This window comes from Meles meles, chromosome 2 (genome assembly GCF_922984935.1).
Source record: "Meles meles chromosome 2, mMelMel3.1 paternal haplotype, whole genome shotgun sequence".
Taxonomy (NCBI): Eukaryota; Metazoa; Chordata; class Mammalia; order Carnivora; family Mustelidae; genus Meles; species Meles meles.
Window position 1 is genome coordinate 154,579,690 of NC_060067.1, and position 27,221 is coordinate 154,606,910.

The 27,221-nt window shown below is 38.4% G+C and overlaps 1 protein-coding gene across 10 annotated transcripts in view; it reads left to right on the top strand.

Moving 5' to 3' along the window:
* Nucleotides 1-27,221, top strand: part of MSRA (methionine sulfoxide reductase A) — a 435,929-nt gene that overhangs the window by 195,148 nt on the left and 213,560 nt on the right. For 8 of the 10 annotated variants that reach the window (XM_045997942.1, XM_045997941.1, XM_045997939.1 and 5 more), the window contains one exon: nucleotides 20,829-20,948. The exons of the other annotated variants lie outside the window; for them this stretch is intronic. In XM_045997942.1, the coding sequence (XP_045853898.1) occupies nucleotides 20,829-20,948 (120 nt within the window). The remainder of the gene's footprint in view (nucleotides 1-20,828; nucleotides 20,949-27,221) is intronic. 10 annotated transcript variants of the gene reach the window in all.

Genomic DNA, 27,221 nt, shown 5'->3' on the forward strand with positions numbered 1-27,221 from the left:
ATGATCTCAGGGTCCTGGGATCGAGCCCCACATCGGGCTCTCTGCTCAGCAGGGAGTCTGCTTCCTCCTCTCTCTCTGCCTGCCTCTCTGCCTACTTGTGATCTCTCTCTGTCAAATAAATAAAAAATCTTAAAAAAAAATCATGCTGCCTTTATAAGAGCCACACGAACTGCCTTCTATTTACCAGGAGCCACCGAATTCCCTGTGATGAATAATGTGGTACGGTGGGAACATCCTTCAAACCTTGTATCTGTAGTAGGGAGGCTCTTAATTCAACTTACTTATGGGTCTACACAGTTTTCCACGAAGATAAGCTTGTGAAGTTGTTTCTAGGAAGGCAGCATGGCATAAGGGAAAGAACAGCAGCCTTGAATTCTAAGCATGCCTGGGTTGGAATCCTGGGTGTGCCTTGGTTCTGTGTCTTTGGACAAGACCTAACCTCTCTGAATCTTCATTTTCTCATTGTTAAAGTGTGGGTGATGCTGTCTTCCTTGTACAGTTATTGGGGGGAATTCATGTATACAAAGATACTGGTGCAATGTGTGGCTCACAGCAGGCATTTGATAAATGTGACCTCCTTAATTTTTTCCCCCTTTCCTTCTTTTACCTCTTAGCACATAAGGGAAAGAATACCAGGTTATGTACTGTTTGTAGGAAAGTTTTATTTCTTCATTAATCACAATTGTAAAATCACAGTTAAAATTGAGAGGAAGAGGAATATAGATTTCAGTTCTCCCTTTTATTCTCTCCATAGAGCCATCATCCAGCCAGTGATCAAGGTGGATGTTGGAAATAATTTAATGCCATCATTTTCGGATGACCAGTTGTGGCTTCAGACATCCCACTGAGTGGTCCAGAGGCATGCAGCTCTCAGTGCCTCTGTGGTGGAGGCTAGCATTCTGTGTTGGTTTGGCATGATGAAGACCTGGCTCATAATACTGGGCATGAAGGAGGCAGTGAGAAGGCAGAGATGTGAAGAGATGTTAGGTATTTTTTTTTTTTAAGTGATGGGTTCAGAAGTAGCTGTTAGAGGGGTGCCTGGGTGGCTCAGTTGTTAAGCATCTCCCTTCAGCTCAGGCCCTGATCCCAGGGTCCTGGGATCAAGCCCCACATAGGACTCCCTGCTCTGTGGGAAGCCTGTTTCTTCCTCTCCTGCTCCCCCTGCTTGTGTTCCCTCTCTCATTGTCTCTCTCTCTGTCAAATAAATGAAGAAAATCTTAAAAAGAAGAAGAAGAAGAAGGAGAAGAAGGAGAAGAAGGAGAAGAAGGAGAAGGAGAAGGAGAAGGAGAAGGAGAAGGAGAAGGAGAAGAAGAAGTAGCTGTTAGAGAAGTGATGTCTGAGTTAAGTGGTAACCAGAGAGTTATATGTTTAGGAAATGGAGGAACTACCTCAGATGATTCTGTGGGTGGGAATCCAGAGAGGCTGTTTATGAGATCATAATGCAGTCTGTTTCATTTGAGGTTGGAGGGGATGGCTCTCACATTTCACCTTGGGACAGTGTGACATCTGGGCACCAAGGGTGGCAGGAGAAGCGCCTCTGACCTGGGGTGGACTGAGAGAGGGAGTTTTGCCTGTGTGCATGTGTATGTTAGGAGTGGGACATGGAGCAAGCAGGGAAAGTGAGAGAAGAGAGTGGAAATGAATAGTTACTGAGTACCTACTCTATGCTTGTCTCATTTTGTATGTTATCCAAGAAATTTTATCAGTGACTCTGTGTTTAGTACTATTTATCTTCCTAGTGTATAGATGTGGAAACTAAAACTTTAAAGAGTATAAGGAGCTTTCCTGAGGCCACAAAGGTAGTAAGTGTTTCAGCAAAAAGACCTGGGTGAAATATCTACTTTCAATGCTTCTGAATCCATGTCTCCAAAAATCCAGGAATCTAGTAGAGGAAAGGGAAAAGTGAAATGAGAACTTTTTTTCTTTCTGTGTTCAACACTCCATTTTTTCTTCATATAATCACTGAGTTTCCACTTTAGACACCTCAAAGGAAGATCTGAGCAATCCATAGCCTGGCACTATGGTTTCTGGGAATGCCTCCTTTATAAACACCATGATAATGATAAAAGATGGTTGGTTAAATTTCAGAGAATTCCAGCTCAATTCAAAAAATTACTTCCCTGAGGAGACTAATACATGCAAGGTGCCCTGCTAGGTAACAGAGGGAAAACCAAGTCCAGAGAGATGGACCCCATGTTCTTAGTTCACAGTATAGGGAGGAGGTCACAGTACAGACGCCAGTAGTCATTACATAGGGTAGACTATATAAGTGCCTGAGGTAGGAGGGCTTGGATGTGCTTTGGAGTTCAAGAAGAGCTACTTTATATCTGAATGGCATTCTGGAAAGACAGCGGGAGAAGGTGATATCTGAGATTATTCTGGGAAACTAAGGCAGGATTTCCAAAGGTGGAGGCAGGGATGAAGGCTGCAGGACATGAACAGATAACATGAGGACGGTGGTATGAAACAGAGCATTCCAGTTTGGTTGAGGATAGGGTACGAGTATTAAAACAGTTACCTTAATTTTGTTGTTTATGAAAGTGGCACATGTGCATTAGAGAAAATTTGGAAAATATAACACAAAAGAGAACAACTAGAGATAACTATTATTCCCACATTTTATTGGATTTCCTTCCAGACTGCCTATCAATCAATCTATATACACATCTTAAAAAAAAACCCTCTTTTTTATTATGACAATTGGAGTACATATTTCTTGTAGAAATTTGGGAAATACCAAAGAGTATAAGAAGAGAATGAAAATCACCTGTAAGCTTACTATTAACATTTTGGTTTATTCTCCTTGAGTTTTTTGTCAAAGTGTATCCTTTAAATATGAACATATCCTTTAAATATGTTCATATTTAAACACAAGCTTAATACCTTGTGTTTTCTTATGTTATATTTTTAATATTTTCCATGCAATTAAATAATCTTAGAAAAATGGTTATGGGTGGACCATCATTAAATACTTTCTCTAATTTTGATTAGGTTGTTTCACATTTTTAATGATTATAAACAATGCCCTTAAAAACGTTTCTGAAAAATTAGTGTTTGTTAATTTAAAAATACGTCCTTCATACTACTTCTCAGGAGTGGAATCACAGGATAAAAAGGCATTATTACTTTTAAGATTCACGCATATTACCTATTCATGGTTTTAAAGAAGACAAGTGACATGTTTGGAAGTAGGTGTGATGAAGATCAACCTGAAAGCAACATGAAATATACGTGGCAGTGAGGGAGCAAGCTGAGGTGGGAAGACAGTCAAAGGGGCTCTTGTCATCATCTAGCTGGTGAGTTACTGGTAGTGATGGGAAAGGAATGAGAGTGTGAAGGGCTGACTACCAGGAAACTGGATAGATTGAGAAAAGTAAAAGGGGAAAAAACAATGGGGACTCTTAGCTTTCCTACTATGGTTTTAGGAAAAGGCTGATGCAATTGAAACAAATCTGGCATGATTGGTCTATTAGGTATTAGATATATTGAATTCAAGATGTCAAGGAACCTTCCAGGTAGACATACCTGGCAGGGAGATGGAAATGCTCTAAAGTTTTCTTAGGTGGATAGTCAGGGGTTAGACCTATAGATTAAGAGCCATTTTTAAATAGCTGATATGTGGTTTGAACTATAGAAAGGGGCTGCTTTTGAAAAGTATAAAAAGGAAAGTATAAATATATATCTCACAGTAAGCTAAAACAGGCAAAGTGATTTTGGGACCTTAAGCTGTCAGAAACTACAGGGAGTTGGGGGAGAATATGCAGTCTCAGAAGTGGGGTGGCTGTGTCACTCTTCCTATTCTGTCTAACTTTCTGGGGTTCTAGTAGTGGAGGTAGCCCTGGAAATGATTGTGAGTATGACTGTATTCTGTGGGAAGTCTAAAAGTGGGGGAAAAGAGCTGGAAGAGCGGGAACGTTTGGATAAAATGTTAAGGGAACATGTGGTGACTGCACATGTTCTATTGAACGGCTGGCCTCCCTGTTGGTTTCCACTCTGACAGTACAGACCGTTCTTCCTATCCCATCTGTTGTCTGAGGGTTTGTTATTCAGTGACACCCCTAACAGGCAGAATTAGGAGAATGGGGTATGGTAGTTAACAGGGAATGGGATGTGCTAGTGAACAGAGCAGGGAATGTACTAGTGAGCAGAACTTGCCGAAGCCACTTTATACAGAGTACTGAGGCAGAAAAGTAAGACCTCCTTTCAGGGGTGCCTGGGTGGCTCAGTGGGTTAAAGCCTCTGCCTTCGGCTCTGGTCATGATCCCGGGGTCCTGGGATCAAACCCCGCATTGGGCTCTCTGCTCAGCAGGGAGCCTGCTTCCTCCTCTCTCTCTCTGCCTGCCTCTCTGCCTACTTGTGATCTCTGTCTGTCAAATAAATAGATAAAATCTTAAAAAAAAAAAAGACCCCCCCTTTCAGAAGTGCCAAAATTGTAGTGGTCAGCCTCTTACTTACTTTTAGAAAATTAACATTTCAACAACCACAGATCTTTACTAATCAGGTCAAAAATCAGTGTGAATGCAAAGGGCTTAATGAAATTCTGAAGTTTCTTTAAAGTTCTTTCTGAATATTTCAGCTGAGAATCACAAATCTTAAGGGAAGATAAAATAATCCCCATAAATATAAAAAAATCTTATAGCCACATATAATATTCTGAGAAACAACAAATAAGAAATTTGACTAGAAATGCAGGCGTCTAAAAGTAATTCTAAATAAAAAAAATCCAGTAATTCCAAAAAAATTTTTTTTTACCAACTAACAATTTTCAATGATAGTGAAAAAAAGTAAGTCTGAGACAATGATGTAGTTATAATTGTATAATTGTGATACGATCTTTAAATCTTTTAGATGCTTAAATTTTGATATAAATTGGAACCATTTCCCCCTCCTTTTCAAAACTTTATTTCTACAAATGTTTTTCAGAAGTTCTGGAGTGGTTCTGGTGGTGACAAGTAAATTCATTGAATCCATGGCTTCCAGAGACAAGTCTGCAGACCACTGGCATCAGTACCACTCTAGGATAAAATATTCTTTAGAGAGGCATTTAGTGATATTACGTAAAAGATAGCTGTTGTATTCTAGGAATCTAGGGTTCATCTGTGCTTTGTAGCAGGTCACTAAATAAGTCTCAATAAGTTTCAAAAGAATATAATATAGATCTAAGCGCAATGCAACAAAATTGCATCAAAATGAAAAGATAGTATTAAATACGTGCCATATGTTTGAAAACTAAAATGCGCACCCTTAAATAATGTATAGGTTAAAAAGAGGACATGGAAATTATAAAATATTTAGAAGTAAATGATGAGGAAAATACTACATATCTAAACATTTTTAAAAATGTGGGATGTATCTAAAGCAAAACTTAGAGGTAAATGTGTAGCCTTAAATACATTTCTCAGAAAACAAGAATACTTGAAAATAAATAACTATTCATATCCAGAAAACAGAAAGGAACAGATTAAGAGTAAACTGCACAACAAGATAATAGTAAAGAAAGAACAGAAATAGAAAACAACAACAAAAAAGAGGATCCATAAAAGCCAAGGTTCTGTGATGAAAAACCCTAAAAGAGAAACCGAAGTAAGAAAACCTGAATAAATAAATAACAGCAAAGCAGAGTCACCCACATTTCATCTCTTCTCCTCTTCAAAAACACAAGGTCCAGGTGGCTCAGAAAGTTTTATTGTAAATTCAAGGAACAAATTAATCCTTTTCTAATGCAATGTCATATAAGGGGGGAAAAAGTTAACCAATCCTTTTTATGTGGCCAGTATAACCTTGATACTAATTCTGGACAAGACAGGACAAGAAAATAAAATTATGACAAATCTTCCTCATGAACATAAATGAAAAATTTTGAAATAAAATATTAACAAAAGTAATTCTTTAGTGTAAAATACATTGTAAGTAGGTAAAGTTTATTGAAGGATGGCTCAGAAAAATCTACAAATGTAATATATTTAAGAGGTGAAAGGAGGGAAACCATCTGATCATCTCTAAGAATGAAGCATTGTTTAAACTCTTGCTTGATAAAAAACTATTTACAAACTGGGAACGGAAGGAAACATTTCTAATGTGGTAAAGAGTATCTAACCAAGAACCTACAGCAAAATTCATACTTACTGGAGTTTTCATTCTCATTAAATTAGGATAAGACAAAGATTCCCACTATACCCTTGTTATTTAGCATTGAGTCCTAGCTGATGGAAGAAAGTAAAATAAAGGAAAGAGAATAATAACGTAACAAGGAAATATGAAACCATCGTTTGTATAAAATATGATTCTTTACAAAGAGGAAGTCAAAGAGAACATGGAGAAAAGCCATTAAAACCAAGAGAATTCTCTTTTAAGTTTCTGACACATCCATATGGGAAAGCATACTAAAACCAGTGGTGTTTTTATATTCCAACCAGAGGAAATAAAAAAGTGTAATAGTAAAAGTAGTGTTGGGGCACCTGGGTGGCTCAGTGGGTTAAGCCTCTGCCTTCGGCTCAGGTAATGATCTCAGGGTCCTGGGATCAAGCCCTGTATTGTGTTCTCTGCTTGGCAGGGAGACTGCTCCCACCTCCCCCCCCCCCCACCCCCCCAGCCTGCCTCTCTGTCTACTTGTGGTCTCTTTCTCTCTGTGTCAAATAAATAAATAAAATCTTTAAAAAAAAAGAAAAGAAAAAGTAGTGTTTAGAGCAGCAGTACAAATTATAGGATACATAAAACTATATGTAAGACAAATTTATAAGACCTTTATGGAGGAATGATAACATGGCATTGAGGGACATGCAAGAAGACCTGAATAAATGGACAGCTATGTTGTGTTCATTGATAGAAAGGCTCAATATTATTATTATTTTTTAAAAGATTTTATTTATTTATTTGACAGAGAGAGAGAGATCACAAGTAGGCAGAGAGGCAGGCAGAGACAGAGGGGGAAAGCAGGCTCCCTGCTGAGCAGAGAGCCCGATGCAGGGCTTGATCCCAGGATCCTGGGATCATGACCTGAGCCAAAGGCAGAGGCTTAACCCACTGAGCCACCCAGGCGCCCCAGAAAGGCTCAGTATTATTAATGACAACATATTTTTTCAAATTAATCTCTAAGTTCAGTGCAATTCTAATCCAGATCTTAATGGGGTATGTTATGGAACTTGACAAGCTAATACTAAACTAAATTTAGAATAGTAATGGGACAAGAATAGCAAAGAAAATTTTGAAAAACAGTAAGAAAGTAAGTTTTGCTGCACTAGATGTCATGACTCATTAAAACTAGAATAATCACAACCTTTGTTTTTTTCCCCTATAAACCTGCTTCACCCATAGTTCTTCACTCAAGCCAATCATCTTAGAGTCAACCTTGACTTTCTCCTTCAAACCCTTCTTCCAGTCTGTCAGGAAAGGAAATCCTTTGGCTCTATCTTCAAAATGTATCCAAAATATGATCGTGACTTCCTCTGCTACCACCGGGGCTAAACTACCATTCTCTTGCACTTAGATTACAGCAGTAGTTTCCTAAGCATTCCCTGCTTCTGTGCTTGGTCCACTCCAGTCACTTCTCAGCAGGGGGCAGCCAGAGTGATCCTTGTAAAGCATGAGATCCTGGTAAAACATGGCATTCCCTCTTCTCAAAACTCAACTGTGGCCATCCATGTCACTCAGTGTAAAATCCGTAGTACTTACAGTAGCGAAAAGGCCCCACACAATCTGACTTACATTGATTAATGTTCCGCTACTTCCCTTGCTCAACTCACTCAAGCCACATGACTTCTTTCCTGCTCCTTAAACATAGCAGGCATCTTCTTGGTGCTTTTTTAGGGACTATTTCCTCTGCCTGAAACACCCCATGGCCTGGATTGCTGAATGGGTGACTGCCTTCAAGTCTTTGAACTTGACACCTCTTTGAGGACCACCCTGAACACCTTATTTCATATTGCATCCTCCCCAGCACTCCTGATTCCTCTGATCCTGCTCCGTTTTTTAATAGCTCTTTACATCTTTTCACTTGCTCTATCATCTACTTATTTATTTTATTTATTGTTTATCTGTCCTTTGCCACTAGGATATAAGCACTGTAAGAGGGTAGGATCTTTGTTTTGTTCACTCATGTATCCTAAGTTCCTAGAGCACTTCTTTGCACATAGTAGAAAATGGATATATACATTTGTTGAATAAATTAATGAAGAACAGTAGGTTATTGGTGTAGGAACTAGCAAATGAATGGAAAATAATAGCTTAGAAATGGGAATGCTTGAGATGGTATTAGAGATAAGTGGGGAAAATGGATAATAAATAGTAGCTTATTTTTGACACTTGATTATCTATATAGGATAAAATTGAATATTTATTTATATCCTACATAAAAAAATTATTTCAAGATGAATCAGCAACATAAAATGAACAAAACTTTAAATTTCTGAAAATAATGTTATCTTTATAACTTTAATGTATGGAAGGAATTCTTATTCATGATACACACGTGCACACGTGTGTGCGTGCACGCGCACACACACACACACACACTAAACAAATTTTAAAGGAAAAGATAGGGAAATTTAGCCATAATTAAAGTTTAGAACATCCATATGAAAATAAGCATTGTAAATGAAGGTAAAAGGCACATCTGACCCAAGACGGTATCTGCAAACAAAACTGACCAAGAAAATTAATGCTCAGTATATATAAAAACTCCAACAAATCAGGGGGAAAAATATAACAGCCTAAGAGAAAAGTGGACAAAATGTATAAAAGAGCAAATATGAATGTCCAACATGAAAATATGTCAAGTTTACTGGTTAATTACCCAAGTATGTGTTAAAACCACAATGAAATATGATTTTTAAGCCCATCTGGTTGGCAAATATTTATATCACTTCTTTTTTTTTAGTATTTTATTTATTTGACAGAGAGAAATCACAACTAGGCAGAGAGGCAGGCAGAGAGAGAGGAGGAAGCAGGCTCCCCGCAAAGCAGAGAGCCCGATGCGGGGCTCTATCCCAGGACCCTGAGATCATGACCTGAGCCGAAGGCAGAGGTTTTAACCCACTGAGCCACCCAGGCGCCCCTTATATCACTTCTAACACCAAATGTTTGCAAGTCTGTGGCCCAACAGAGATCTTCTTTACTGCTTGTGGGTTGGTTCTGCGTGGCAAGCTTTTTGCCAGTTTTTCCCTGGGCACAAGGAGCCCAGAGTACCTAGAAAACAGCTACAGCCTATAATTCAGTGGATTCCTGCTATGACTCCTGATGAAAGTTTACAGTTTGGGGACCAGGATGTCTAACTCTACAGAGCCAAGAGCTGTGGAGACAGGAGTACAATGTCCCCCAGTGGTTATTGGGAGTGATAGTAAGTAGAGCCAATTCTGTTTTCACACTTTGCTTTTCTAATGCATGTATTCATCTTTTGGGAGACATGGTGCCCCAATATCTTTGGAGTCTTTTATTCAGTGCATACTCAGATTTCTGAAAGATAATACCTGGTGTTTCAGCTGCGTCTCTGGGATGTTCCAGTGCCCTATCAAGATAGCAGCTTCTGGGTGGTGTGGTATATCATGAGGTAGATGGAGGCCATCTCATGGATTTGTTGCTGCATCTTCTAAACTGTAAGCCTGGTTCTTTGTTCTGATGCAGTGTTATATGAGACAGTAGCTGGCTGAGATTCTGAAGGCAGAGAAAGTGAAACCCATACTTGGAATATGTATCTGTTATTGTGAGAACAAACCACTAGCTCTTTCCACTAGTGTTGGAAAGAGCCCAGTGTTTCCCCCTTGCCACCTAGTGTTTGGTTGGTCCCCTTGAGAAATGGTACCATATAACATGTTTGGAGACTCTCTGTTGCTGGCAGGTTGGACATTGGTGGTAGCAGTAATAGGTAAGATTTGGTAAGTGGAAGTCCATTGTTGTGCCCACGTGTGCCCTCCATCTTTGTCACAATGGCCACTTTGTTCCTGTACAAATGATGTTCCCATCATGCCAGGACTGGGTCCTGGCCATTGAAACAGGCTGACTGATCTCCACCAGGCAGGTCATTTTGTCAGCTTTGTATTTAATGCCTATTTCTTATTGGATGCTCTCCGCCTGGCATTAATAGTAATGTGTGGTGCAGGGGCGCCTGGGTGGCTCAGTGGGTTAAAGCCTCTGCTTTCGGCTCAGGTCATGATCCCAGGGTCCTGGGATCGAGCCCCACATTGGGCTCTCTGCTCAGCAGGGAGCCGGCTCCCTCCTCTCTCTTCCTGCCTCTCCACCTACTTGTGATCTCTGTCGGTCAAATAAATAAATAAAATCTTAAAAAAAATAGTAACGTGTGGTGCAAATACCTTCATACTGCATACTTGCTCCTGTATGTGCATCTACATACCTTTACTTTAGATTTCCTTATTTGCAGTCTTTCAGGGTTTTTTTTTTTTTGTCTTTTTTTAAAAAAAATTTGTTTGTTTGGTTTTTGTGTGTTTGTTTCTGCATTTTCACTAGCCAGCTAAGTCATTTGCTCCTGCCTATGAATTTACATATGTTCTAAACTTGAGCTACTTTTCCTTACACATGAAGTAGATAACTGGTGCACTTCTTAAAGGTCACCAGTTGGGAAGATTTTCCTTTACCGTCATGTCATGTTTTATGGCCACTCCTCAGGGAGATCACAGTGTAACTACTATGCCTTGTTGATTTGCATCAGTACACAATAAGCCAACCATCCATAACCAAAAATCCAGTCTTTTTCTTGTTCTTCAGCTGCTTGTATAGAATCCTCATTCAGTCATAGATGTGAACTGAGGGAGTGGTGTTGGTGTAATCCTAGTAGATGCTATAGAGGTCTGGCAGCCTATTAATACAGCTTATGCCCTGTGGTCCTGCTAGTGTATAATTCCAGGTGTATAACTCCTATTTTATGATGGATTATTGCTGCGCTCTCTTGACCTTCTGATTTGGTAGGTCTGACAGTACTTAGATTTTGATGGGCAATTTCAGCCACATGGTTTCTTTTTGTCCCATGGCTGGACTCTCTCAGCAAGCATCACTCGTACCCAGGTCACGTTGTTGAAATCCCTTTCCTCATTTAAAGAAATCAGGCTTCTTAAAGAAATGGCTGATTCCAGGTATGATGTAGGAAATAGTCAAGATGAGCCAGGAACATCCTGTCATACCAGATAACAAGGAAGTAAGAGGAGACTATGAAGGATGTTTCAAAGGAACTCAGGAAGTAATTTGAAGAGGCTTTTTCTGGCCAAAGATATGTCAAGTGGAGCTTACATGAGAGGAGTGATTGGATTGCTGAAACATATCAAGTTTGTTTAAAAAAATGAGTTTATAATGCTGTTTTAAAAACAAATTGGTCAACCTTGGAGTGGGCAAATTCATCATCTTAAAGACTGCTAAGTAAATAGATGTAATCAAATCCTTATTTTCCCTTTCTTTTATGAACTGAACCAAAAAGTAACAAAAAGTAGTTGAGAAGAAGCTTCTCATTATTAAGGTTCTTCAACTAATAAATGTAAAAGAAGTGATAGAAGATCACCATTTTGCAACTCTCAGGGAATTAGCATATCTAAGCATTAAGTATCAATGGTTACTAATATCACAAAATAAAAGGCAACTAGATATTAGGTGCTTTATGATCAAAGAATAAGAAACCAGTCTGTAGAGACTGGAAAAAAGGTGTACTCCTTTAAATGCAGACACCAATGAAGGCTCTGTGAGTTATGAAAAATCAGGCAAATATGACACCACCAGAGGAAACTACTAATAAATCTCTGACTGCAAATGGAGATCTGTAATTTGCCTGACAAAGAATCAAAATAATCACCATAAAGAAATTAGATGAAATACAAGAGAACATAGATAGGAAGCTAAATGAATTCAGGAAAACAATACATGAACAAAATGAGAAGTTTAATAAAGAAATAGAGCCATTAAAAAGAACTAACCAGAAATCCTGGTGAATAATACAGTGACAGAACTGGAAAATTCAGTAGAGAGCTTCAGTAACATATTTATTCATGAAGAAGAAAGAATCAGCAAACTCAAAGATCATTTGTAATTAGCCAGCTAGAGGAACAAAAAGGAAAAAGAGTGAAGAAAGCCTATGTGAATTATGGGATGCACTCAAGTGAATGACAGTTTGTATCATGGAAGTATCAGAATAAGACAGGGAGAAAGGGCCAGAAAGATTATTTAAATAAATAATTGCTGAAAACTTCCCAAATCTTGGGAAAGACATGGACATCCATGTACAGGAAACTCAAAGGGCTGCAAGCAGGATCAACCCAAGGAAGATTACTCTGAGACACATTATAATTAAAAGGTTAAAATTCAAAGACAAGGAGAGAATTTTGAAAGCAGCAAGAGAAAAATGACTCATTATATACAAAGGAGGCCCAATTAGGTTATCAGTGGATTTTTCTTCAGACCAATAGACAGTGGGGTGATATATTCAAAGTGCTGAAAGAGAAAAGAACTGTCAAACAAGAATACCATACCAAACAATACTGTCCTTTGGAAACGAAGAAGAAATAAAGGTATTTCCAAACAAACAAAAGCTAAGGGAGTTCACTACTATTAGATTTGTCTTGCAAGAAAGGCTAAAGGGAATTCTTTAAATGAAATGAAGGGACGCTAAATAACAACATGAAAACATATGAACATATAAAACTGACTGATAAAGGTAAATATGTAGTCAAATGCAGAATCTAATACTGTAATGGAGGTATGTAAATTGCTTTAACTCTAGTATATAAGTTAAAAAATAATGAGAATATAACTAATAATTTATTAACAGGTACACAATATAAAAACTGAGATCGATAAAGTGAGTGCATAAAAGGTCAGGGAAGGAGAAATAAAGTACAGAGTGTGATATAAAGTAAGTTATTATCATAGGAAACTAATATGCAAAATTATATGACAACAAATTAGATAACAGAAGAAATGCATAAATTCCTAGAAACATACAGGCTACCAAGACTGAATCATGAAGAAATAGAAAACCTGAACAAATCAATGGGACTAAGGAGATTGAGGCAATAATGAAAAATCTTCCAACAGAAAAAGCCCAGGACCATATGGCTTCACTGGTGAATTCTACCAAACAGTCAATAAGACTTAATGCTGATCCTTCTCAAATTCTCCTGAAATCCTGAAGAGGAAGGAATGCTCCAAAACTCATTTTATGAGGACAGCATTACCCTGATAGTGAAGCCAGATAAGGATGCTACAAGAAAACTACAGGCTCACATTCTTGATGAATATAAGTGCAAAAATTCTCAACAAGATATTAGCATGCCAAAACTCAAAAACACATTAAAAGGATCATGCACTATTATCAAGTGAGATTTATCCCTGGGATGCAAGAATGGGTCACCATATATAAAATAATAAATGTGATACATTTATGGATACATTAATGAAGGTTAAAATCATATGACTCAAAGATGCAGAAAAACTTCTTGCCAAAATTCAATACTCTTTCATGGCAAATGCTATTAATAAATTTAAGAAGATAATAGAGGGAACATACCTCAACATAATAAAGGCTGTATATGACAGACTCACAGCTAACGTCATAATGGTGAAAAAGCTGAACAATTTTCTGCTCAGATCAGAAACAAGACCAGGGTGCTCACTCTCAAAAGTCCTATTTAACACAGTGTTGGAAGTTCTAGCCAGAATAATTAGGCAAGAAAAAGAAATAAAGAGCATCCTATCAGAAAGGAATAAGTAAAATTTTCTTTGTCTGAAGATGGCATTACCTTATATGGAAAAAACTCTAAAAACTTCACCAGAAAAACAAAATAAAAAACCTGTCAGAACTAAATCAATGAATTCAATAAAATGTCAGAATACAAAATCAACATCCCAAAGTCAGTTGCATTTCTATCCACTAACACTGAAATATCTGAAAGAGAAGTGAAGAAAATAATCCCATTCACAATGACATCAAAACCAATAAAATAGTTAGGAATAAATTTACCTGAGGAAGTGGAGTAATCTGGGCACCAAAAATATAAGATATTTATGAAAGAAATTGATGAAGGCAAAAAGAAATTGAAAGATACTCCATGTTCATGAATTAGAAGAATTAATATTAAAAAAAAAGAATATTGTTAAGATGTCCATATTCCCCAGAGCCATCTATAGATTTATTTTTTCCCCTTTTTAAAAAAAAATTAAAAAAAATTTTATTAACATATAATGTATTATTAGCCCCAGGGGTACAGGTCTGTGAATCGCCAGGTTTACACACTTCACCACACTCACCATAGCACATACCTTCCCCAATGTCCGTACCATTTATAGGTTTAATGCAATCCCATATCAAACCTAATATCAAAATTCCAGTGGTATTTTTCACAGAAATAGAAAAACAATACAAAATTTATATGGAACTACAAAAGACCTCAAATAGCCAAAGCATTTCTAAGAAAGAAGAAGAAAGCTCTAAGCATCACACTTTATGATTTCAAATTATACTGCAAAGCTATGGTATCCAAAACGGTAAGGTACTGCCATAAAAACAGACACATAGACCAATGGAATAGAATAGAGAGCCCAGAAATAAACTCAGACATATATGGTTAACTAATAATTAATAATTGAGCCAAGAATATTCAATGGGGAAAAGATAGTCTTTTAGATAGATGTTGAGAAAAGTGGATATTTGCATGAAGACGAATGAAACTGGACCCTTATACCACTCACTTGAAATGGAGAACTTGAAATGGACTGAAGACTTGAGCATGAGACCTAAAATCTTAAAACTGTTGGAAGGAAATTTAGAGAAAAAACTCCTTGACATTCGTGTTAACAGTGATATTTTGGCTATGACACAAAAAACACAAGCAACAGAAACAAAATAAAATACGTGAGATTACATCAAATTAAGAAGCCTTTGCAGCAACAGAAACAATCAGCAGAATGAAGAGGCAATGGAATAGAGAATATTTGCAAACCATGTATCAGATACAGTCCTCCACTCTACCAGCTGAGCTATCGAAGGGTGCACACCATATATCAGATAAAGGGTTCATATCCAAAATATATTAAGGAGCTCCTACAACTCCATACCAAAAAACCCGCCAAATAATTTGATTGAGAATAAAGATTTTTCCTAAGAAGGTATAGAAATGGCCAACAGGTATATGAAAAAACAGTCAACATCATTAATGACCAGGGAAATGCAAATCAAAACTACAGTTAGGTATTTCCTCATACCTGTTGAAATGGCTGTTACCAAAAAGATAAAAAGGTCACCGGTGTTGGCTAGGATGTGGAGGAAAGGGAACCCCGGTGTGCTGTAGATAGGAATGTGAAGTGGCACAGCCATTATGGAAAATAGTATGGAGGTTTTTCAAAAATTCTGGATATATATCTAAAGGAAATGAAATCACTATCTTGGAGAGATGTTTATACCCCCATGTTCATTCCAACATTATTCATAGTAACCAAGACATGGGAAATAACCTTAGTGTTCTTTTATAGATTAGTTAAGGAAGCTGTGGTCTATATACAGTGGAATACTATTTGGCCATAAAAAAAATAAGGAAATCCTGTCATTTGTAACAACAGGGATAGACCTTGAGGGCATTATGCTAAGTGAAATAGGTCAGACTGAGAAAGACAAATGCCATCTGATCTAACTTATATTGGAATCTTAAAGATAAAAAAGCCAAATTCATAGAAAGGAAAGTAGAGTGGTGGTTTCTGGGGATTTGGGAGGTGGGAGTAATGGGTTGATGTTGGTCAAAGGGTACAAACTTCTGGATATAAGATGAGTAAGTTCTGGGGATCTAATATTCATTATGATTACTATAGTTAATAATATCATATACTTGAAAGTTGCTAATCTTAAATGTTATTATTACAGAAAATAAATTGTAATTATGTGAGATGATGGATGTGTTAACTAAACTTATTGTTGTAATTATTTGTGTTATATTTACGTATATAGGTATATATATATGTATTTATATATGCCAAATCATATTGTATACCTTAAACTTACACAATGTCATAGGTCAATTATATCTCAATAACACTGGGAAAAATTTTAAAAGTTACATAAAAAAGAACATAGTTTCACCTACAGTTTTGCCAAAGGGTAAAATCTGATTCCGTTCAAGGTTCTGGATCCAGCAGATTTGCAGGAAATACCAAGGATAGAGGAACAAGTTGAATTGTGCCATGAGGGTGTCATTGGCAAAATCTACATTGTGAGAAGCTCTGCAGATCAGTGGGTCTTGTTTTCTTCAGTGGATAAATCAGAAGAAAAGAATGGAGCGGGAACCTGTTGATGAAAAGAACTTAAGGCTGAATCAAATTTTTAAAAAATGAGCTCAACCGGACAATAGTATCAAGATGGACACCTTGAGTGATAAACATATAAAGAAACAGAAGGAAGTGATTACTGTAAAGGTCAGAGAGTGGTTCCTTTTAGGGGAGGAAGGGAATTGTGTTTGGGGTGTGATACAAGGATGGAGTTCTGAGGGGGATGGAAAACTTCCAGTTCTTGACCTGGCTGGTAGTTATAAGGATGTTTGCCTAATAATAATGCCTTGAGGTATGCATCTGTTCTGTGTGGCTTTTCTGTACCTGTGTTTTACTTTATGATAAACAGTTAAAATATAAAAAATTAATTTAATTTTTTTAGAGGGAGAGTATGTTCAAGCTGGTGGGGGGACAGAGGGAAAGGGAGAGAGAGAATCACAAGCCGGCTCCATACCCTGCTCGATCTCATGACCCTGAGATCTCATGACCCTGAGATCATGGCCTGAGCCAAAATCAAGTGTTGAACAGTCAACTGACTGAGCCTCCCAGGTGTCCCCCAAAATATGAAATGTCTGAAAAATAATAATGCATACTGTATTATATATATGTGTATATATATGATATTTATGTTTTTTACTAGATTATTGTAAGTTCTGAGAAATTCTCTCATAAACTTGTTTTTTTTGTTTAAGCACACACACACACATACACACACACACTCAAAATCAAATAATAGAATGCTTAGGTTATACTGGAAGCCACTAGATGAAACATCTGATTGCTTCAAGGAGTTTGATTCCTATAACAACACTTATTCCGAGTTAAGTACCTCTCCAGATATTTTGACATTGATTACACACCAGGTCCCCAAGGCATTATTTCAGCCACACATGACCCCCCTCCCAGAAGCCTGTGCCCAGCTGGAATGGGGTCATCCTCCGTCTAACAGGGGTCTTTTCTTGATCTCTATTAAACATCAAAAGGGGATTAAATAACTTGCAGCAAATATTTTATTTGGTTTGGCTAAGATCCATATTAAGTGTTATTAACTCTATATAGCATGAGGATATAGTGAAGACAAAAGGTCTAGAACCATCAGGGTGAGACTGTAGACAATGGTCAGGTTAGGCTGACTGCTAAAATGGCCCATCATGTACCTTGTGCATAGAATGCTGAAAGTTTGAAGTACCCTTTGGTACCATCAATGTTAGCCATTGTGCAGAAAAGAAGTATTTTATTTTATGTTATTGTTTTATTTTATTTTATTTTATTTTAAGATTTTATTATTTGTCAGAGAGAGAGAACATGCATAAGCAGGAGGAGTGACAGGCAGAGGGAGAAGCACGCTTCCTGCTGAGCAAGGAGCCTGATGCAGGACTTGATCCCAGAACCCCGGTATCATGACCTGAGCTGAAGGCAGCCACCTAAATGACTGAGCCACCCAGGTGTCCCCAGAAGTATTTTATTGAGTGAACCTCACAGAGTTCTGAACTTCAGCGGCTGGAGTGCCTTCAGCTTATCACACTGCACAACCCCTGGGTGCGTTTGTGGCCTTTTCTGCTTAGTAATGCTGCCCACCTCACTTTTTACTTACATCCTTCTCCAGATATTTGCTGTCATCATTCTTGTAGCGATTCATTTTATGTGTCAACTTGACATGGCTGAGGGATGTCCAGATAGCCATTTCCAGTTTTGTCTGTGCGGGTGTTTTCGGAAGAGATCAGCCTTTGAATTGGTAGACTGAGGAAAGAAGATCACCCTCACCAATGTGGGGGCGGGAATCCTCCAATCTGTCAGGGGTCCAGATGGAATAAAATGCATGCCAGAAGAAGGGTAAATTTACTCTTTGTTTGAGCAGGGACATCCATCTTCTCCCAGCCTTGTACATCAGTGCTGCTGGACGAGGACTTACGTCACTGGCTCCCCTCATTCTCAGGCCTTTGTGTTTGGCCCGGGCTCATAGTACCAGCTTTCCTGGGTCTCTGGCTTGCAGACTGTACATCATGGACTTCTCAGCCTTTACAACAACAGCAACTAATCCTATTGGTCGTTTCTCTGGAAAACCTTGACTGATACAATTCCCTGATCCCAGAAATGCAACCTAGTAAAATTAATAGTGAATTCTTGTTCCAGAGATTCAGAATAACCCATTTTTATAAATACTCAGTAAATATTTATAATTCAAACAATTCATATGGTTATGTTTTTCTTTGAATTTTTTTGAAAAAGTACATATATTTCATTTTTAAAGTAATATGAATCTATTACAGAAACACTTGAAAAATGAAAAAAAAAATCCTGTATTCTCAGCACTATAAAACAGTCATGGTTATAATTTTGTATATTTTCTTCTCATCTATTTTAGTATAGGTATTTTTTTCATAGTTATAATAAGAGCATGCATATACTTGTGTTTTTTTCTTTTAAATTTAGCTTTAGTTAATTATGATATAATCATATACATATTTCCATGTTGCATTGTTATCACAACAGTAATTTTTTTTACTACGTGGATTTTGTCAGATGCCTCTTATTTTTAACTGTTAATCTATTTTTGGTCAATTTATTTCCCCTCACATTTAAGCAAATAAATTTTTGTATAATGTATAGCATTATGCACATTGCATCTTGGTTATTACTGTTCTGAATTTTAGACTATTAACAAGTGTCAAGAATTTCAGTAAACTTCCATCTAATCTTTCTTTCAGTTCTGTCATCGAGTCTAACAAATCCAGTGATTGTGGAAGTAGGAGGCATATATTAATTTGCCAACTGTTGTTCTTCCCAAGATCTTAATTATATATGACTTACTAAAGCTGTTTAAAACTCAAGTAAGGCAGTAATCTTGCTTACATCTAGAAGTTGGTCATAGAGTAGCAGTTGTGGACAGTTTAGAAACTCATAGTAGGAAGTTGAGGGTTCTTTATTTGGATCCCAGGGAGATGTAATGCTACATTTCCTAAGTGTGTAAGTATGGGCATTCTTGGGAGCTAGGTCTTGGTTTTCACTGTATGTGCAGAAGAATCCAGTAACTACTGATATGAGCACAATGTTTGCTCGTTAAATGGAATGCTATTTTTGTGAGTTCCTTCGTGTGTTTGTTGTTGTCTCTTTCTCTGCCTTCCCCTTTCCTCAGCCATTATATTTAGTAATAGAACTCACCCTTTGGCGAGCAGTGATTTATCACATGCAAGTTTATATGGACAAACATTTTTGAAGAAACTCAACATATTATATGAAATTGTTAATTGAGAACTGCATCAATCTGTGTTGATTTGGGGAAGTTTTCCCATGTAAGTCAGTAAGTTAATGTTATTTTCCGTGTCAGAATTTTTTTTTTTAAAGCATGACTGGGGGGTGCCTGGGTGGCTCAGTCATTGAGCGTCTGCCTTCGGCTTGGGTCACGGTCCCTGGGTCCTGGGATCGAGCCCCGTGTCAGGCTCCCCGCTCAGTGGGAAGCCTGCTTCTCCCTCTCCCACTCCCCCTGCTTGTGTTCTCTCTCTCTGTAAAATAAATATATAAAGATCTTAAAAAAAATGACCAGGATGCTGATCATTAAATAAATTTATGATATTAATAGCAGTTATCATGTTTTAGCAAGTCCATAATGAATTAAGTGTTGAAATCATTCATCAAATGCAGTTATCTTTTTACTATATTATTTGGAAAGGTATACTTTACTAACTTCATTAAAACTTGAGACTTTCTAAGTTTTTGCACAATTAAGCAAAGAGACATTCTATGCAAATAGCCCCAAATAAAATTATTTTTAGATGTTAAAAATTCTTCTAAATTAAAAAAAAATTCTTCTAAATTAGTTAATTGATTTTTTTTCTTCTTTATTTCTAACATGTTTCTTTTTAATTTCAGTATAGTTGACACACAATGTTACATTAGTCTTAGGTGTACAACTTAGTGGTTCAACAAGTTTATGCATTATGCTATGTTCACCGTAAGTGTAGCTACCATCTGTTCAGATACAATGCTATTACAATATCATTGACTATATTCCTTATGCTGTGCCTTTTACTCCTGTGACTTATTCATTCCATATCTGGAAGCCTGTATCTCTTACTCCCTTTCACCTATTTTGCCCATTCCCCAACCTCTCCTCCCTCACCCCCCGCCCCGGGCAACCATCAGTTTTCTGTATTTGTAGGTCTGATTCTGCTTTTTGTTCCTTGTTCATTTCTTGTTGTTACTAGTTTTTTTTTTTATTTCACTTATGAGTGAAATCATATTGTGTTAGTCTTTCTGAGTCTGACTTATTTCCCTTAGCATAATACCCTCCAGATACATTCATTTTGTCTCAAATGACATGATCTCATGCTTTTTTGTGGTTGCATGATATTCCAGTGTATGTGTGCATGTACATTTGTGTGTCTGTGTGTGTATATATAAGACATTTCCTTATCCATCATCTATTAATGGACACTTAGGTGGCCACCATGAAACTGTCTTTCTTTAAAGGATAAAATCTTAGTTATTTTTGATTACCAAAGACATGAATAACGTATCTGCTTCTTATATGCAGTGGTTCTCTGTTTTTGACAAAGGACTAAACAGTGTCGTGTTTTTCTTAGGAATGGGCTGTTTCTGGGGAGCTGAGAGGAAATTCTGGACCATGAAAGGAGTATATTCAACTCAAGTTGGTTACGCAGGAGGCTATACCACCAATCCTACTTATAAAGAAGTCTGTTCAGGTAGGAAGAATTTGCTCCAACTTCTATTATAATGAGCAACAAAGGGTTTGTCTCTGCTGGCAGGTGACAGAATCTTTAAAATGCAAATATAATTTTTTGTGTTTCCTCAGTCTTTTCTTTCCCATTTCTATAAATATACTTGTTGATCTCTCACTTTATGTTTTTATTTTATTTTCTAAGATTTATTTATTTTAGAGAGAGAGTGTGCACGTACAAGCAGGGGGAGGGGCAGAGGGAGAGGGAGAGAATCTCAAGCAGACTGTCTGCTGAGACGCAGACCCTGATGTGGGCCTTGATCTCAGGCCTGAGCCAAAACCAAGAGTCAGACACTCAACCCACTGAGCCACCCAGGTGCCCCTCTCACTTTATATTTTTAGAAGATAATAGATTTCCTATGGAATGTATCATTTAGGTTTTGTTGCAAAATAATCACTTGCAAAACTTAATTCTAAAGCAATCACCTATTAGCTTATGATTATGTAGGTCAGCAATTTGGATGGCTCTCATTTTGGTGGTTCTTTTGCTGGTCTCTGGGCTCACACATGTGACTCCAATCAACTAGTAGGCTGCTTGGGGACTAGTTGGTCTAGGATGGCTTCACTCAATAGGTCTGCATTTGGTGCTGGCTATCCTTCTTTGCTGGCTGGGGTACAGGGAATGATGGACCCTGTTTTCAACACACTGGCCTGGGCAAATTCACATTGTGGTGGGTGCAGAGATCCCAAGAGCAGCAAGAGAGGATAAGCCCCATTCTGCTAGCACTTTGCAAGTTTCTGTTTACATCACATTTAATAGTGTCCCGCTGGCCAAAGCAAGTCACGTGGTCTAGCCCAGAGTCAGTGTGGAGGGATCCCCCAAAGGCAGGTATACAGAGGGGTGTGAAGACTGCAGTAGTCTACTATATGGGAAAAACATCACACACTCTCTCTGGGTAAGACATTCAAATCTAGTTTATAATGAAGGGATTGGCAAACTGGTTTGCAGGCTAAATTCTGCCCACTGCCAGGTTATGTAAATAAAGTCTTATAGAAACCCAGCCACACCCATTTGTTTGTATATTATCTGTGAAGGTTTCCATGGCACAATGGCACAGTTGAGTGGATATGACAGAGATGATATGCCCTGCAAAACCTAAAACATTTATGAGTTAGCCCTTTACAGAAAAATATTTGGCTACCAGGATAGGCAGATGCCCCCATGGCAAATTCTAGCTCAGATACCAGACAACCGTTCCCGAATCTGTTTTTTGTTCTGGCCTTCAAGGATTTCCTTTATTTCTCTGCCAGCTCACGTAGCACTTAAAACACAGTTTTTTCTCTTTTAAAAATTTTTTTCATTTTTCAATTAAGAATGGTATATATTGAAGGTGTATGACATGATGTTTTGATATATAGAGAGAAATGATTACTAATAGTCAAGCTAATTAAATTACCCATCTCCTCACATAGTTTTATTTTTGTGGCAAGAGCACCTGTGATCTACTCTCTTAGCAGATTTCAAGTGAAACAATACAGTATCATTAACTACCATCACTGTGCTGTGCATTAGCTCTCTAGAACTAATTCATCCTCCAAAACAAACACTCTGTACCCTTTGAGCAACATTTCCCTGTTGTTCTACTCCTGCCCTTGGTAACCACCATCTGACTCTCTGCTTCTAGGAGTATGGTTTTTTTTTTTTCAGATTCTACATATAAGTAAGGACACGCAGCATACATAGTACATTTTTTCTGTGTCTGGATTAATTTCACATAGAATAATTTCTTCCAGCTTCACCCAAATTGTTGCAAGTGGCAGAATTGTCTTCTTGTGTAAGACTGAATAATATTGTATTATATATACATATCACAATAGCTTTATCCATTCTTTTGCTATTAGACACTTCAGTTGCTTCCAGGCCATTGCTATTGTGAATAATGCTGAGGTGGACATGGGATCGTAGTTTTGTCTTTGAGTTACTGATTTCATTTCATTAGGATGTATACCCAGAAGAGAGATTGCCGGATCATAGGATAGTTTTATTTTTAATGGAGGAACATCCAGACTGTAAAACACATTTAAAAAATATTTCATTCAGTATCTTGAGTTCTTTCTTTTTTTTAGATTTATTTATTTATTTTAGAGAGAGAGCAGGCCATTGAGCATGAGTAAGGAGGGGCAGAGGGAGAGGGAAAGAGAATCTCTAGCAGACTCCCTGCTGAGCATGGAGTCCAGTGTAGAGCTTGATCTCACGGCCCTGAGATCATGACCTGAGCCCAAATCAAGAGTTAGATGTTTAACTGACTGAGCTACCCAGGCACCCCTCTTAGGAGTTCTTCATAGGGAGGGTTTATTATTTAGATATATAGTCCACCATGGTGACAAAATGGGATTTAAAAACACAAACAGTTTTATTTTTAAAAATGAGGGGTTGAATTGGTGTTACTTGTGGAAGGCCCTCTCAGCTTCCTGAGGGCACGGTGAATGCACCTGGGGGAGGAGTTAGGAGTATGGGCGTTTGTACAATATGGAGTATGTTGCTTTGTTTGCTACAATATGAATTCTGATTGTGAAATGAAATTTGAGCTATGCAATATTGAAAGTATCACGAAAACATACATACTCTTGTTTTCCTTGCTTTACAGAAGAACTGAAATATACTCATCAGTGTTGAGAATGTGGAATACAGAACAAATACTTTAATGGTTAATCTGAGTTTTTTCTTTGCATCTGTTTCAGAATTAAACAAATACTTATGCGGAGTTATAAATAGATTCACATGAACCCTGGAGATTGCCCAGGTGTATCCTCTTAAGTCTCAGGAATGGAAATGAATAGATTCCTTCCCGTAATTGCAGACATGACTTAATAGCTCAAGAGAAAAGGTTGCTAAGAAAACCTCCAAATATCTGCTGCTTGTACTGTTATTCTCCACCAGCAAAATGTTAATAATCAATTAGAATACTTGGTTGCTTGTTTGTTAAGACTTGTTCCGATTCAACTCTTTATGTTAATAAGAATAGTATGCTAATTGCCCTTTGTTGAACTCCTACTACGTGCCAGACCCCGTAAGAAGCACTTTTTGCCTCTTTGCTTTTTTTCTGTCTAATCTTCCAAAGAATTCTATGAAATGTCTCAGTTTCTGTCTTTTACAGAGGGAGTGTTGAGGCTTAGAGAGGAAGAGAAACTTCCCCAAGGTCACATAGAGCAGGAATTCCAATCTCATCAGCTCTCAGCATCAAATTTATTCCACTGATCATGGCGTCTGTCACTCAACTGCGATATCCCAGTGATTCGTCCATTCATACTTCCTTCCACTGAGTCCCACCCTCTCTTTCATGTCCATCCCTCCACTATACTCTTAAGAAATTGGTGTGCTTTTTAATGATTACAAGTAAAGAAAATACCAAGCAAATTTTTTTGGTCTTTCTGATGTTTCAAAGGGCAGAGGACAAAACTCTTTTAAGATACAGTTCATGCAAACAGCCAGTTTCTTAAGAGTCTTGTACAGAAACCATGGAGGTTGGTAAAGAACACTACCTGCTAAGTTAGTGGTGGCATTGGGAAGCATGGTTGTCATGGAAACTTGTTCCTGATTGGGAAATGATGGTTATGGGGTCTTACCCAGACACAGAAGGAGAGATGATTTCTTTCCCCAGGCTTTTTTTTTTTTTTTTTTTTTTTTTTTTTTGTTCTGATCATGAAAGGAAAAAACAAAAAGACAGAGAGAAACTGTGATAGAAAGGACCCTCTGGCACAGAAGTGGTAGAGCCTTCAGATCCCTGGGAATAGCAGGGAAGGAGAACAAACAAGGTCCCCAGCTAGAGTAATTAGGGTAACCAGCTAATTAAAGATTTTTGACCAAGGAGAGGATGGGGGAGACAGAAAGCAGGTTACACTGGGAGGGCTTCCCTGCTGAAGCCTCGGGTGCTCAAAGCTGTATTGAATAAGTCAGCCCTGGAGAAGTCTGACTTGCAAGGAAGAAAAACCAAGGCTTCACTAAACTGCATAATAATTGCTGAAGTTTCATAGAGAAAGACTAGTCTGTGCTCCAGTATTTAGATTAATTTAAAAATTGCTCCTGTGTTTGTAATTAACTTTATAAAGCTTTGGTCACAACAGTATTTTGTAAAGGTATTCATTCATTCATTCATTCATTCATTCAGGAAACAAAGCCTAGGACCTGGACTGTCTGCCAAATTCCTTCTCGTACAGCAAGGTACAGCAAGTACACTTGAACCTAAGGTACCATTTGGTTCCTTGAGGCAGGCGCCAGAATTCCAGGGATAGCACTCGGAGCGGGGGCAGTTTGCAAAATCCAAGGGGCTAGCGCTAACCCCCCACCAACCTATCACGTGATGACTAATGGCAGAGCTTCCACAGCATTCTTTTGGCCCACAGATGGGTGATCACATGGATCACCATGGCAGCCCTAGGACCAGAAACATTGGTTGCGGTTTGTCGTGCCTGCATGCTAGTGGGTATGCGCCATCTCGGGGGTGGAGGGTGAGCAAGTGAGGGAGTGTGTATGTGAATGTAAAAGCAGGTGTGTATCCAGGTAGGACGCACATTAATGTCTGGATGATATTTCTTTGTCACTATTGATGTTCCTGTGGTTCGGAGATCCAAGCTGGAGGTGCAGTTAGGCACACAGAAAAGTGTATGGCTTCTAGTAAGAGCCAGGAGAAGGTGATCCCATGATGGTGACGCATGGACAGAGTTGAGTCTGACATGCAAGTAGAATGTTCATTAATGGCTCCACTAATAGGTGGGTTACATGTCAGGTGATCTGTGTGGTGCTTGAGCCTGACATCTGGAGAAGATACAAGGGGCCAACAGTTCCTCGAGGCGATAAAGTGGCTCTTTGGGAATGATGTATAAAACAAGCCTGCAATGCCTCAGAGTGGAGATTGGCAGTCGCTTAGAAGTCAACAGTCGCTTAGAAGAGCGTGGCTTCCAGGTCTGTAGGATCTCAGAGTAACCCAATGGAATGCCCTGCCATATGCAAAGAGGAAAGAAAAAAGAGGGTCCTCGGTAAGGGGGCTGGTCAGCCAGGCCAGCCTGGGAAAGGGGAAGTCCTTCTTCCCCAATCCTCAATGATTCCCAATCATTGAATTCCTTCCAATCAGTAAGCCCTCTGGATTACTTAGTATGGTTTGACTTCTGGACAGACTCCCAGAGCCTGACACCCTGATGCTTTTAAGTTTTATCAGTAACTCTTCTTATTCTGATTCACACTCTGGAGAAACTTCTCATTTTTTTATCCTCCTGGGGAGATTATTTACAGAAAGATAATGCAATGAGACCAGGTTGGTCAGCCAGACAGTTCTAATTCTCATTTCAAATTCAATTAAATGCCATTCAGAGATGTATATCTCAGTTTGTTGTGAGTTTAGTCTACACAGGTCATACTGTCCGTATTGGATTAATGTTGGGTCAAATTAAATGATAAAAATGGAATTTTGGCTTCCAGAGCTGAGAGAAACCAGACCACAATGATTTGCCAAAGGCTGGGATTGCCTCCGTGCATTTCCCTGGAGACTCCCACCCTCACACTGCCCATGATTTCATCTAAACCTGTTTTAAAACTGACCTTTCTCCTGTAGCAGGCACTTAAACTTCTCTTCCTTGGATTCATCAGTTAACACTGAACGGAGAGCCACAGGCTGAGAAACTTGCAGCTGTTCCAAGCTGTTCCAAGCCTGAATGGGAGTCCTCTGTGAGTTGCCCAGTGAGAGGGTCCTGCACTGGGAACCCAGTCACAGCTTGGATGTGCAGTGGCATGGCTCATGGCTACTGTTTGGCCACGATTTCTTGTAGTGTTTCAGATCTGACTCTGATCATGTGCTGAGAAGTAATCTAAGTCTTAGTGGCTACCATTCTAATCCTAAAATGATTTCTAAGGATTTATGCATTCATTTGGAGTTCCTTTGTTTTTTAAAAAAGATTTAATTACTTTATTTATTTGTGAGAGGGAGAGAGAAAGAGCACAAGTGGGTTGCTGCAGGCAGAGGGAGAAGCAGGCTCCCCACTGAGCAGGGAGCCCAATGTGGGACTCCATCCCAGGACCCTGGGTTCATGACCTGAGCTGAAGGCAGATGCCGCTCAGGCGCCCCTCAGGTGTTCCTTAAAATCTCAGTGAATGCCTAGCACTTGAGATCCCATAGAAACTTGGGGTGGTGTAACCTCCAGGAGCCTAGACTTCCTATACCCTTTCTTGAATGAATTAAATAGTACCTGTTCTCCAGAATTCTTTATCCATAGTCAAATGGAAGCTTGATCTTTCACATTTGTT